Source organism: Pteropus alecto, unplaced genomic scaffold (assembly GCF_000325575.1).
Source record: "Pteropus alecto unplaced genomic scaffold, ASM32557v1 scaffold13, whole genome shotgun sequence".
NCBI classification, from domain to species: domain Eukaryota; kingdom Metazoa; phylum Chordata; class Mammalia; order Chiroptera; family Pteropodidae; genus Pteropus; species Pteropus alecto.
This window is the reverse complement of record NW_006434373.1, coordinates 11,222,422-11,235,619: the sequence shown is the minus strand read 5'-3', so window position 1 is coordinate 11,235,619 and position 13,198 is coordinate 11,222,422. Positions and strand designations below refer to the sequence as shown.

At 36.8% G+C, this 13,198-nt stretch overlaps 1 protein-coding gene across 7 annotated transcripts in view; it reads right to left on the bottom strand.

The window, feature by feature from the left end:
* Window positions 1-13,198, bottom strand: part of DOCK9 (dedicator of cytokinesis 9) — a 242,404-nt gene that overhangs the window by 92,298 nt on the left and 136,908 nt on the right. For all 7 annotated transcript variants that reach the window (XM_015587356.2, XM_015587359.2, XM_015587358.2 and 4 more), the window contains exons 7-9: window positions 12,527-12,661; window positions 7,051-7,225; window positions 6,066-6,133 (exon numbers count right to left, since the gene is read on the bottom strand). In XM_015587356.2, the coding sequence (XP_015442842.1) occupies window positions 6,066-6,133; window positions 7,051-7,225; window positions 12,527-12,661 (378 nt within the window). The remainder of the gene's footprint in view (window positions 1-6,065; window positions 6,134-7,050; window positions 7,226-12,526; window positions 12,662-13,198) is intronic.

The following is a 13,198-nucleotide window of genomic DNA, read 5'->3' as shown; positions in this document are numbered from 1 at the left end:
GAAATGAATAAAACAAGAATGACTGCTGAGCGCCATAAAATTATAGAACAAATAGGGATGCAGACACATGAAAAGAAAAAAAAACTAGCCAAAATAGACTCGAAGCATCTTGATGTCACCACTAATATCTAAGAGATACACTCTTCACTGGAGAAATCATTTAAGGAGAAAGAAGGGACGACTTTAGATGTAAAAATAACCTAAAAGCTTATAATCTACCTTATATACATTGACAGCTCTGCTATGAGATAGAGAAAAAGCAAACTCAACATCTTAAAGCTTCTCCCTTCCCTCTCAAGGCCTAGGATAAATCAAACAGAAGGGATGCCCAAGAGATAGTGTTTGAAGAATGACCAAGTAAAACCTGGACGGTAAGAAAATGAAGCTCAGGATGGGCAGGGCTTTGCCTCAGAGCCAGGGAATAATATCTGAAAACATCATAATGATAAAAATTAGTATTTATTGATAATAGCCAACATCTCTAAGCCAGGTATCACCCTAAATGCACACTTAAATTTTGTACAACCGTAGGAGGCAGGTACGATTGTTATCCTTGTTTAAAAGAGAAGACACTGAGGCACAAGGGATACTTTGCCCAAGAACTCTGAACAATAAATAGAAGCCTGGCTTCTCAGGCTGTCTGGCTTCAGAGCCCAGACTCTATTAGACAAGAAAAAAACAGGTAAAGAATATGAGTAGGCAAGTCAAAGAGGAAGAAACCCAAATGGCAATATATGCACATATGAAAAATATCACTACTAAGCAGCAAAACACAAACTAACGCAGTGAATACTATTTTTTACTCCTCTGGAGAGGATGCAGAAAAATGGGAATGTGAATTGTTACAATCTATTGGGAAAGTAACCCGTCAATATTTAAAGTATTAAAAACATAATAACCTCTGACCCAGAAATCCCACCTTGGCGAATTTCCCCTAATGAAATAAGAGTACATGTATTTAAGCTTACAAATATGTGATGATGTTTATTGTGCACTGTTTGTAGAGGCTAAAAATGGAAAATAACCTAAATGTTTATAAATAAAGAGATGGCTGAATAAAGTGTGCAATATCCATATCTGGAATATTATGCAGCTACGAAAATTAGTAAACTAGATCCTTTATGTCCCTAGAGGGACAACTATGAAATATTTTTAAGTGACAGAACAAGTTGCAGAGTAAGGTATACATCATAAGCATATTAAAACTAAAAACATTACATATGTTTATATGTTTTTAAGAGCAACTGGTTTGGTGAAAGAGAAATTACAACAGGTTAATGACATCAGGACTCTCATGAATGTAGTAATAGAGGATGAAGGAGAAGATTAACTTTTCTTTATATAATTTTGGATATTTTTACTTATTATAGCAAGCACATCAGGTACTCTTACAATCTAAAATATAGCTGTAAAAAAAAAAATTAACCCAGAGACTATGCCATCCAGCAATTCTCAAAGTGACAGAAGCCAGTTCTGCTTTTAAAATAACCTGTGGTCAGTTCATATTGTGGAGGTAGGAAGAATTGGACTGGCTTCTCCCCAAATCCTGTTACTACGGTCTTACTGGTCTAACACTCTGGGCTCAGAATAGAGGAAAAAAGAGAGGAAAATGGAGAAAATGAACAATGACAGAGCCAGTCTCTGTAAAAACTGACACGTGCAAGGAAGTCAAAGGAGAGAAGGGTTCGTCTATTCCCCTTACTCCTGTAACAAAGGCTATAAACAAAGGCTATCTCCCCATCTCCTATAAACCTTAAGTTTAATCACTAATGACACACCTTGACAATGTTTTCTCCCTTAAGAGGTAATTATGGACCAAACATTTCCATTTCTAGAAGAACTGCTGGCAAAACAATCAAAGACCAAAGAGTATAGCTAACAGCATCTTATTTTGAGGACGAGTTATCAGAAGAATTACATTGTGTTGACTGTTGGTTCATTTAAACAGACTGGGTTGGAACAGAGGACTTCGCAAAATCCTTTGAGGCCAGAATATATACTTTTTAATTTAAAGAGATGCCATGATTCCACTACTTGCAAGATATCTAACTCCCTAGGACCATCATCTCATCCTCTATATCACGAAGTTATAATAAAGCATTATAGAATAAGGAGGATCAAGAAATGGAAAGCCGGCTGACCTCACCAACACAAGCCAATTACTTTGTATCACATTACAGTGACACAGTTTTCTAGATTAGGATACAGGGAAGGAAGCATCTATTACAGACTTGGTTTAAAAATTAGAAAAGGTGTCTGTGAAACTGTACTTTGATTCTGACATGTACTGCTGAGTTTGGCTGCCTGACTCTTATCGACCTCAATGAAACTGTAAAGTATGAGACACCATACTTTATCCTGTAAAGATTTACCTAGAAAGGTAAGTTCATTAGCTAAAAAGAAGTTACAAGATCATTAGATGTGAGCAATTTTGGATTAACATGAAACAATATTTCTCTTTCAGAATCACATGGGAAGACCAAATTAAGGTGATTTGCTGTTCTTTGAGTACAAAAAAACCCTCAAAAATAGAAAAGCTGTGGAGGAGAAAAAATATAAGATGGAAGCATGGAGATTTTCTTCATATTTTACTCAAGGAGGTGATATATGTCCCAATGTCACCTAAGATAAATATAACTCAAGAAAGAAATTTCGAGCTTACAATCTGATATTAACCCTTGACTTTGAAGAGAAAAAACCAATCAACTAACTTTACAGTTTGTGTATTCAATAAAAATATTTATAAAAGTACTCTGATACTATAAATGCTGTAACATTTACAACAAACATGTTTGGTTCCATATTAGAAAACAGGAAGAAAAGAACAGGCTTTATGGTAAAATAATGATGTTCAGTACTAAATGTACGAACAACATAAGGGCCAAGAATATATAAAATATTCTGAAAACCTAAGTCCATATCATCCCTATCATATGTAAAGGGCCTCTTCATTATATTCCAGAATGAAACATCAGTTATTTTTGTACTAAAACAATTTCCTGTCCCACACATCCTGTTTGGTTATGTCTCAGTCACAGTGGAAAACACAACCCAGTGCAATAGGATAACTGAAACAGAAAGAGTTGAACAGAGAGGAGGCTGACATTAAATTACACCTTTAAACCCCTTCTGCCTGCCCCCATTGTTCTAGTCCCTTCTCTGCGATCTCACTTAACTGTGGCCTGATCTGCTCCTGCACCCTTTCTTACACCTTCCTTTCCTGGTACTGACTTCTCTACCTCTTTGTCCCCTGACTAAATGCCCCTCTTTGCTATGTGCCTTGAGTCTCTCTCCCTCTTCCCCTCCCACTCCTTACTTCCATCTCAGATTCTCCAACTACAGAATCCATTCCTTCTAAAATCAGGATGACCAGTTAACAGAGAAGGCTGACAAAAGGCATCACAGATGGACACCTGCCACCTACAAGTGTGATGGCAGCATATTGAATGAATGACAATACATTTTAATTCTTTATTCTTTTTCTTTTTCCCTCTGAAAGATTACCTTCTGCCTCTTTCTTCCTTCTTAAAATAAAAGTATCTGTGAAACACTTCAGAACTGGAAGGAAAAACAGCATTTAAGCCCCTTATAATGCTACACTTTTCAAGCTTTGACCATGATCCACAGTGAAAAATACATTAATGCACACACACTATATCCATATTTAACAAATAATAGCTATCATTATTAAGGGCAGTGCACTTTAATATTCACTATTCAATTCTATCCATTTAAAAAAATCTGGGTCACATAATGTTGAGCTAAAGAGTTCTGACACAAAGAGTGCATACGGTACGATTCTATTTATAGGAAGGTCTAGAACAGTCGAAACTAATCTTCAATGATAGAAGTCAAAAGAATGAGGGTATCAGCTGGGAGGGGGTTACAGGACAGTCTGCTGGGGTGCTGGAAGTTTCCACATATTGATCTGGGTGGTGGTTATGTGGGTGCACAAACGTGATATCCATCAAGCTGTACAATTAGCGCCCAAGCACTTTACTATATGTGAATTCTACTTCAATAAAAAATAAAAACAAAACAAATAGTAAGAAATGGGAGTTGAAACCAATTTAAATTGATTTTACCAACTAAAATAGCTTCAGCTAATTTGCTTGTTACCCAGTTTGACAATAGCTCCAAATATGTTATTTATTTTAAAATAATAAATAAATGAATATTTTTTTTCATGTCAGGCTTTGTGTCAGGCTTCTTTAGCCCAACATTACATGACCCAGATTTTTAAAAAAATGGATATGTGTGTGTGTGTGTAATCCCCCTTCCACCAAAAAAAAAAAATCTCCCTAGGTCTTAGGATCAAGGAATTTTGATTAGCTGGCAAGGCGGTAATGGACAATGACAGAAGAAGGGAGAGCACAACTCCCCTATGTCTTCATAGGAAGAAATACAGATTTCTAATTAATCAGCATTAGGCTGAAATAATACGAGTCATCTCCTGGGTGTCCATTGTGTTCACCCAGTAAGTATAGAAAGTTATTTTGTGAATTCTAGATTGCATCGCATGTATTATCCGTTTCAACAAACATTGTGCTTTGAGAAATTATGAACCTCAAAACATCCAGAAACAAAGAAGTAAATCTCAATATAAAATAGGAAACACAGAAGTTCATGACACAAGAAAGCAAACACACACACCAAAACTCTTCCCAGCTTTAAAGGAAGTTACAAGGGTGGCACTGAAATTGGCTTTAATAGGCAGGTGCCAAAAAGATACTGTGGTAACAGTCAAGTCTGAGAAAAACAATATTCTAAAGTCCTAGCCAGGGAGAGAGATTTCACATTTTAGAACAAACATGTTGTCTAAAGGAAAGGTCAGTGCTGAATGCGAGTCTATTTATAACCGTATATAGATAACCATGTTTTCTATTACAGTCTTTAAGATGTGGGTGTGTACAGTCTCTATTTCACTGTATTTGGGAAAAAAAAAAAAAGAATAGAAAGGCAGTAGCAGAGTAAGAATACAAAGGACTAAAGAAAACAAAGATATTGCTCTCATTTAAAAAAGAATCATTCATAGATGCACACAGGAGACAAGTACAAGATATTCATTATAACATTGTGATAGGAAAAAAATGGAAATAATAGAACAGCTGACATAAAATGCTTACACAATGCAATAAAAGGGATAAATTAGATCTATACACAAAGTAGGATTAATCTCAAAAACAATGCTGAACTAAAAAAAACAAAAGCAAGTGCAGAATAATAAGTTAGCATTTCTGTAACATTTTTAAACATACAAAACACAACCATATATATCATGATGATAGATATATTGGTAAAGATATAAAAAGTAAATATCAGTAATTCCAGAAAACTAATAACAGTGGTTGTCTCTGGCTGAGGTTGCAGGAAAAGAAGAGTATGAAATATGGATGAGATTTAAAAATAACTATAACTAATATTTTATTTTTTACAAAAATACAGAAGCTAAAAAGACAACATAGTAACAGGTGTTGCATCTGGGTGGTGGGAATATGGTTGTTTTGTTTTCCTTTGTGTTTTTCAGTAACATTTAAGTGTCTCAAAATTATAAAAAACAGGTGTAACTTTTTTTCATTCAGAACGACCCATGAAAAATTTGTACAGCACAGACAACCCCTCTTTGGTTTAGTGCCAACATTAACAGGGATCCATCCTCTCTGGAATGTGTGCATTAACTTGAATAAGCGGGTGCATCTGTGTGAACATGGTAAGTTCCACGTTACCATGGGAACATTTATTTATATTTTGGATATTTCTTCAATACTGGTAATGTAGAATTAAATATAATGAAGGGAAAAACACTTAAAGAATAATAGAAAAGAATACTTTGTAAAGCACATTCTGGAAAACAGACTGAAATCTGACTCAGGTCAGTAGTGCATTTCATATTACCAAATATTCAGGTCAGAAAATAAAGAGTGGTAACTACAATGTCATTGTAATGATTTACCACAATGTAATTGTTAATCATTGCAACAGATGAAATAAGAAATAGTCCAAGAAATGAGCACTATTTCTATATCATTCTATGAAGAGCAAAAGATTTAAGATGATGATGTTACCTTAACGAGTTCAGGCAGGTAGCTATCTAAACCGGAACCAGATCCTTCCAATTTGCTTTGTTCGTCATCTAAAATGTTAAAACAGATGACGTGAGTCACTCCCAGTCGAATGCATTTTATTTAAAACAGGAGGAAGAAGATCATTTTTCTTATGTGCCCTGAGTACAGTGGTTTTCAACTCTGCGTTAGAAACAGCTCGAAGGTTTAAAAAACAAAACAAAACACCGATGCCTAGGCCGAGTGGTGAGTTAAACATTTGGTAGCTGGTGGAGCATGGACACTGTTCAACTAGAACTGACACTAGCTATGAACACCAGCTCACAGGGCTACACCCATCAGACACACTAAAAGTCAGGCCTTCCCAGGCACAATCCAAGGCCAACTAAATCAGAATCTTTAGTGGGACAATGGAAAGAGTACTTTTTAAAAGTTCCCAGGAATTTCTAAGACACAGCTACAGTTGAGAATCACCTAGGAATTAAAACAAAATGAAACAAAACGAAACAAAACATGAATTTAATCTGAGGCTTCTGTCAATCTTAATTTTGTCTTGAAAATTCCAAAGGATATGATTCATGACAATAATAACTAATTAGTATTTTAAGTGCTGACTCTATGCTAGGTACTAGATATACATTATCTTAATCTTCTCATCTAACCACACATTCCATTTTTATTCCCATTTTATGTGTGAGTAAACCAAGGCTCAGAAAATGTAAGTACCTTGCCCAAGGTCTCATAACTGAAAATGGTATTTATTGCTGGGATTCAAACTCAAGCTGTGGTTCTTCCTTATGAAAATGACGTCAGGGTAGTAAATCCTAATATGACAAAATCTTTTTTGACAGGCTACCTGTAAAAAGCTCACATCTTTCCCACTTCTCATATACCTGTGCAATATACATGTCCACTTTCTATATCCTCTGGCAAAAGTAAAGATACCCGCAGAGTGTGCCTGTACCTGGGGAAAGCTAGACCTCCCTACCTTCATGAGAGTCTCCATTCCGCTTTTCTTGCATTGCAGCTTCAAAGTTGAGCTGGAGAATTTTGTTTAGAGTTGTGATCCATTCTTCCATTTCCATTTCACTGTCTGCTGCCAAAAGATAACTACTTTTATCCTGCATCTTGAGCTCAAAAGCAAAACGCCGGACTTTGTTGTTCTGAAATGGGAAAAGGGTAAAGAGACATATTTTAAAAGAACTGGAATGGACTTAAAATTTTTTCTCCATATAATTTGCCGATAGGTGCTATCTCATTGGCATTTTGGACCAAGCTATATAAAAATGCAAGCATCTTTCCCATAAACTCCATCGACTATCCACCTTCCCTGCTTTATTTTCTCCATAGCTTGGTTTTCCATCTGACACATTATATATTTTGCACACTCATCTTATCAGTTGTCTGTCCCCTCCAATGGAATGAAAGCAGAGATTTCTTTTGTCCAGTGCCACATCCCTACTTCTAGAACACTGCCAGGCAAATAATAGGCTCTTGAACAATAGCTGAGTGAATGAAATTTCATTTAAAATTTTCAATTTCCCTGGTTTTTTGTTTTTTGTTAAGTGTGTGGTATTATGTTTTTAAAAGCAAACCCTTATCTATCAATGTTTGACTTTCTTATCTGGAACTCACTCAACATTTATGAGTCCCAAAAGGAATTAGGACACCATATCTACCTTCTCCCAGCCTTCCCACATGCCTCCGGCTTTTATGCCTGTGAAAGGGTGTCTGATTCAAAGTATAAAAACAGTAGTCCATGTGCATCGAATGTGAAGGATTTCTCAACCTCCACACTGCTGATGTTTGGGGCTGATAATTGTTGTGGGGGCTCTCCTGTGCATTGTAGGCCTTACCCACTAGATGCCAGCAGCATACCCACCCCTGCCAGTTGTGAAGGTCAAAACATGTCTCTAGATATTACCAAACAGTCCCTGGGGAATAACCCCCCTGCCCCCCACAACACCCCATGAATGCACTAGACAGAAGTTCAGCTCTGAGGACCATAGCACAAGATTTCTTTTAGGTACAGGCTGAGGGACGTGATATCACAAACTCCCACCAACCTGTGGCGGAGCATACCTCTCACTCACTAAATTCTAGCTGGTTAGCTGCAGTCCCTCAGGGGACTCCTCAATGCAGGTCTCGGGGACAGGGCGACCTTCCCAAAGGCTTCTCTGTGTAGTTCTCAGAACACGAAGAGTGCCACTCCCAGCAAAGCCACACAAACTGCTGTGTACAGACTGCCTACTGTGGGTTCCACAATTGCTGCCCTGGACCTCACTTAAACTTCGCTTCAAGGCAAGAATCAGAGCAGTCAAAGGCTGGATATAAAATGAGTTCTCTTTCCCCTCACATATTCATGATTATGAAAATAAAAAGTTAAAAGGGAAGAGGACATTGGGCCTTGATTCTGAATTATTCCTTTTTGATCCTTAGTTTCCTTACCTGAAAAATAAGTATAATCACTTCAAGGTTCTAAAATACTTTTAGGGCTTAAAATTCTAAACCGAATTCCTTTCAGGTCTATTTTAAAATTTAGTTTAGGCATTTCTTTAAACTCATAGCATTAACTAATTTTTACAATGTCCAAAAGCAATATTAAAAAAACCCAAACACTTAAACCACAACTTTTGGAATTTAGCTTACAAACGGATATGAATTAAAAACAAATTATTTTAAATTTTTGAAGCCATAAATAAAATTCATTAAATGCAAAATACTATCACCTGCATCAGCAAAAAGAATATGAAAGAAGAAACGTCCACTGAAGTCAGAACTTTAGATTCTGAACTGTATTTCAGAGACTGAATAATAACGCAAGGATGCTATACTTATAAATCATCTATACACTGTGCAGAAAACGGGCAAAAAAATGTCATAGAACAAGCAATTACTTCATACTTTCCATGTGAAGTTGCCAAATATATTTAGTTTTGCTTTAAACTTTAAAAAAACAAACAAACTCGATACCAGAAAATTAAACTAAAAAGTAACTTTAAAAGTCTCTCAATTTAATAATATAAATCAAACTCCTACTTGAGAATCCCACACAAGAAGTTACTTTCCATCACTGACAATTCATTCTGGTACTTCTTACTTTACACTGGGAATAAACATACTTTAATATAATTTGGTTTTTACAGTAGCAACTTTCAGCTAAGATTGGGTTATTAGATGGGAGACATCCACATGCCAGTTAGCTGCTGACATAAAATAATTTTCAGTGAATGTTAAGTAATTTTCTGCCTTTCTTAAAAAACCAGAAGATCTGGCAACCCTGGGCTGGTATTTCCACCCAGGAGCATCAGCCATCAGCCCTCTTTAAACAGGACCACCTGTGCTTCAGTTTGTCACAGTCCCTAGGATTCTCTATGGCTTTATACCCCAGCCTCTTCTTTTACTTCCTTCCTTCTTTGGACCCTGAAAACATCTGAGTTTGGACCCCTAACTTCCACTGCTGGCCATGACGAAGTAACAGGGTCTGGACTTACTATCAAATGTAACTTCTGGAAAACTAGACGACGCAGATGAAACAACTGTTTTCAGATATTTGACAACAGGCAGGGTAGAAGAGAAGTAAATGAGGGGAGTCCTACCCCCACCTCTGCATGGAGGCAACATCTAACTTGTGGAACAGGAAGGGAAAACCCAACAGGGCCCTGCAGTCTTCCTGAGTTGAAGAGACTGACGGGAGGTCAGGAGGACCCAAGTGGCTAAATCATGCAGGCAGAGTTTTCAGAATGAGAACAGAGTTCTCAGCACAAGAGATTTTAAAGAGAGCCAAACAGTAAAAATTCAGAGCCACACATTCATTATACGTATATTTTCTATTTGCATGTTGTGCTTTAACAAAAAAGTTTACCAAAAAAAAAAATCAAGACACAATAACCTAAATTTCAAGTCACGAGAGATAGACAATCACAAAGAACAGGGAATAACATCAGACTCCAAAACAACACAAACAACTGGAAAATATCAGAATGCCTTCAAATTCTAATGTAAATTTTACCTTGGATTTCTACATCCAGCCAAACAATCAGTCAAATATAAATGCAAAAATAAAGATATCTACAGATAATGCTAACTCAAAAAAATTAGCATCTTACAGGTGACTTCTCAGTAAGCGACTTGTTTTGGAGGATTTGCTCCTCCAAAACAAGAAAGTAAAACAAGAAAAATGGAGACAGAGGATCCTGGAAACAGGGAATCCAACACGGACCAAGGCAACGGGAATTTCCAGGACGGTGGCTGTGCAGAGGCTAAGAAGGCAATTACATTTAACCTTCTAGCAACACAAGTTTGAACTGCATGAGTTGCCTTATATGTGGATTTTTTTTTTTTTAATAAATATACTGGGAATTTTTTTTGAGATTTGTGACAATTTGAAAAAATTTGCAGATGAACAACATAGCCTAAAATTTTGAAAAAATTAAGAAACAGGCATGTCACGAATGCATAAAATATGTATAGATAGTAGTCTATATTATCATTTACCACCATAAAACATTCACGAAGCTATTATAAAAACTCACACAAACACAGACCGTACATGGCACCATTCCAGTCAATTTGTAATAACACACAAAATATGTTAATCGACTATTTATGCCATCGGTAAGGCTTCCAGTCAACAGTAGGCCACTAGTAATTAAGTTCTGGGGGGAATCAAAAGTTACACATGTATTTTACTGTGCAGGCAGTTGGCATCCCTCGCCTCCATGTTGTTTAAGGGTCAACTGAAGTCCAGATTAGAGCAGAAAGGAGGGTTGCAGGAGCTGAAATCTTATTACCATCATATAATGTCCAGGACTGAAGAAGAGCAGCAAACACTTCTTATTTAGTCATATGATGACAAATTCCAGAAAAAATGATAAAAAGAGTTGAAAACGATCACTTCAGGGGAGTGAGGAGTACGTGAGGTGGAGGTAATACAGGCAGGAATGTGCCTTTAGTATTACCTTTCTCAACTGCTTGACTATTTAAACCAGATGAACGATGACTTGGATGAAAATGTAATTTAATTTTAAGGAAACATGTGAATACATAAACACGTTTACCTGAGGATCAAACCAGAGATCTCTATGTGTCTAACCTTAGAGACACTGGCCCCACAAAAAGCCTTTCTTTGGGCTGATACCATTAGCCATTATTTTAAGGGAGAATTCTCTGATAATGGTGACTGCATCTATTGTGAGAAGTTGTCAAGGAGATTGTTCATTAATCACACAGTGCCCTCTGTATAAGAGCCCCCAGGAGAAATGCCTGAATGATCTTCATTCTGAGATTGCTGGGCAGCTTCTGACTAATTAGATTGTTTGTATCTATGTGCACTGTGTGACTAAACGGGTTTCCGAGCTAGAAAGCATAGAGCCCAGTTTCTTGCCCACCCAAAGCTGGTGTTAGATCTTCATAACATGTTCTTCTCCCTTAGCTAATTCCACTTCACCTCCTCCCTCCCACGACTCCTTGTTCACTCTTCTGCTTTCAAACACACTTTAAATTTATGCTATCCTGTGTTCTAAGTATCCTTGTCAGTGCTGCTTTAGATCTTCCTGAAAAATGGCAGGGGAATGGCTGGATGGACAGACGGATGGAGAAACAGGCAATCTGCTTTCAAAGACAATTCTATAAAGGTATGGAAGGAAAACACCAAACCGGAAAAAGTCCCTAGCTCTTTGGGAAAGGGAGCAATTGGGGTCAACAGGGACTGCCATATTATCTGTATTGATTTTTTACAATATGAATATATTCACATATTATATTTAATCAAAAATAATTTTTAAGAATAACTCTACAACTGCAACAGCACTATGATAACAAAATATCTGATACTGGCTGAATGCTCACCATGTGCCAGCACCGTTCTAAACTCTTTACACGTATAAATTAATCTTCTCAGAAACCATATTTGGTACTATTACTATCCCAATTTAACAAATAAGGAAACTGAGGCACAGAGAGTTTAAATAAGATCTCCAAAGTTACATAGCTGGTAGGGCAAGGATTTGAACTCAGTCAAGATCTAAAACCCAATCTCTTTACCAATATATTAGTCTGCCATTGGTATTATGATGGTAGCGATAAAAAGTTATCATTGAGATGCTATTTCCAAGTTAACTCATCCAATCTTCTCACTTCCCTATATCATTATCTAAATTTTGCAAATAAAGAAACTTCAGGTAATAGCTAGTCTAAGGTCATGCAGCTAAAAAGAGGCTGAGCCAGGTTTTAAACACAAGAACTCATGCTCAAGAGCATTTGTGCCTACTACAACGTATCTCTGCCCCTAGGCTATACCTGCCATCTTCTAAAAGGATGAAAAACAAGTCTTTTCTCACTTAAAGTCATCTATTATATTTCTATCACAAAATTGCCATTTTTGAAAGTGTTTGCTTAAATCTGCTGATTCATAGATGGTACTTTTACAAATAAGAAAACTTGGTAAAACTCTTCATATTTACCTGAACCACACCCATACAGGAATCCAAAAATATCGATCCTTTCGGTTCTTTGGAGATCTTTTCATCTTTGTAAAAATTCAAATTGTAGGAACCATCGCCAAGTTGAATCAGGTGGAAAAACCGTCTTTTAAATGACTAAGAAAAAAAATACACACAGAGTTATTGTTTTGGAATGAAAAGAGTCACAATCTCTATCAATAACTCACAATTAGAAACATATGCGAAACAGTTCAGTTCTCTCCAAAACAAATATAATTTTAGCCAACGCCCCAGGTAACTCGGTGAGTTAAGACCAATATACTTTCACATCTAATAATTTCACTGCATTTCAATTCTGAGTAGGTGGTTCACTTAACAAGCATTGGTCAATTTCTCACCCACAGAAATTGGGATTTTATGTAACTATCCAAAAGCAGTGCAGTGAGTTCCAATTTGGGATGCAGCTCAGAAGGATGGAAGCTTCTCAAATCCCCAGGGTTTCTTGCTCACACAGAACAGCAACTACACTCTGCCTCATGACACCGAACAGTTTTCTAGCCTCAGGACTACAGCAGTCAGCATTTTCCCCAATTTAATTTTTATCTCCCTGTTCATCCTACCCCCGCCACCACTTCCATTGCTTCTTTTCTCTTTATTATTAGTCCTGGTCTTTTTCTGGACCTACTTCTCTGG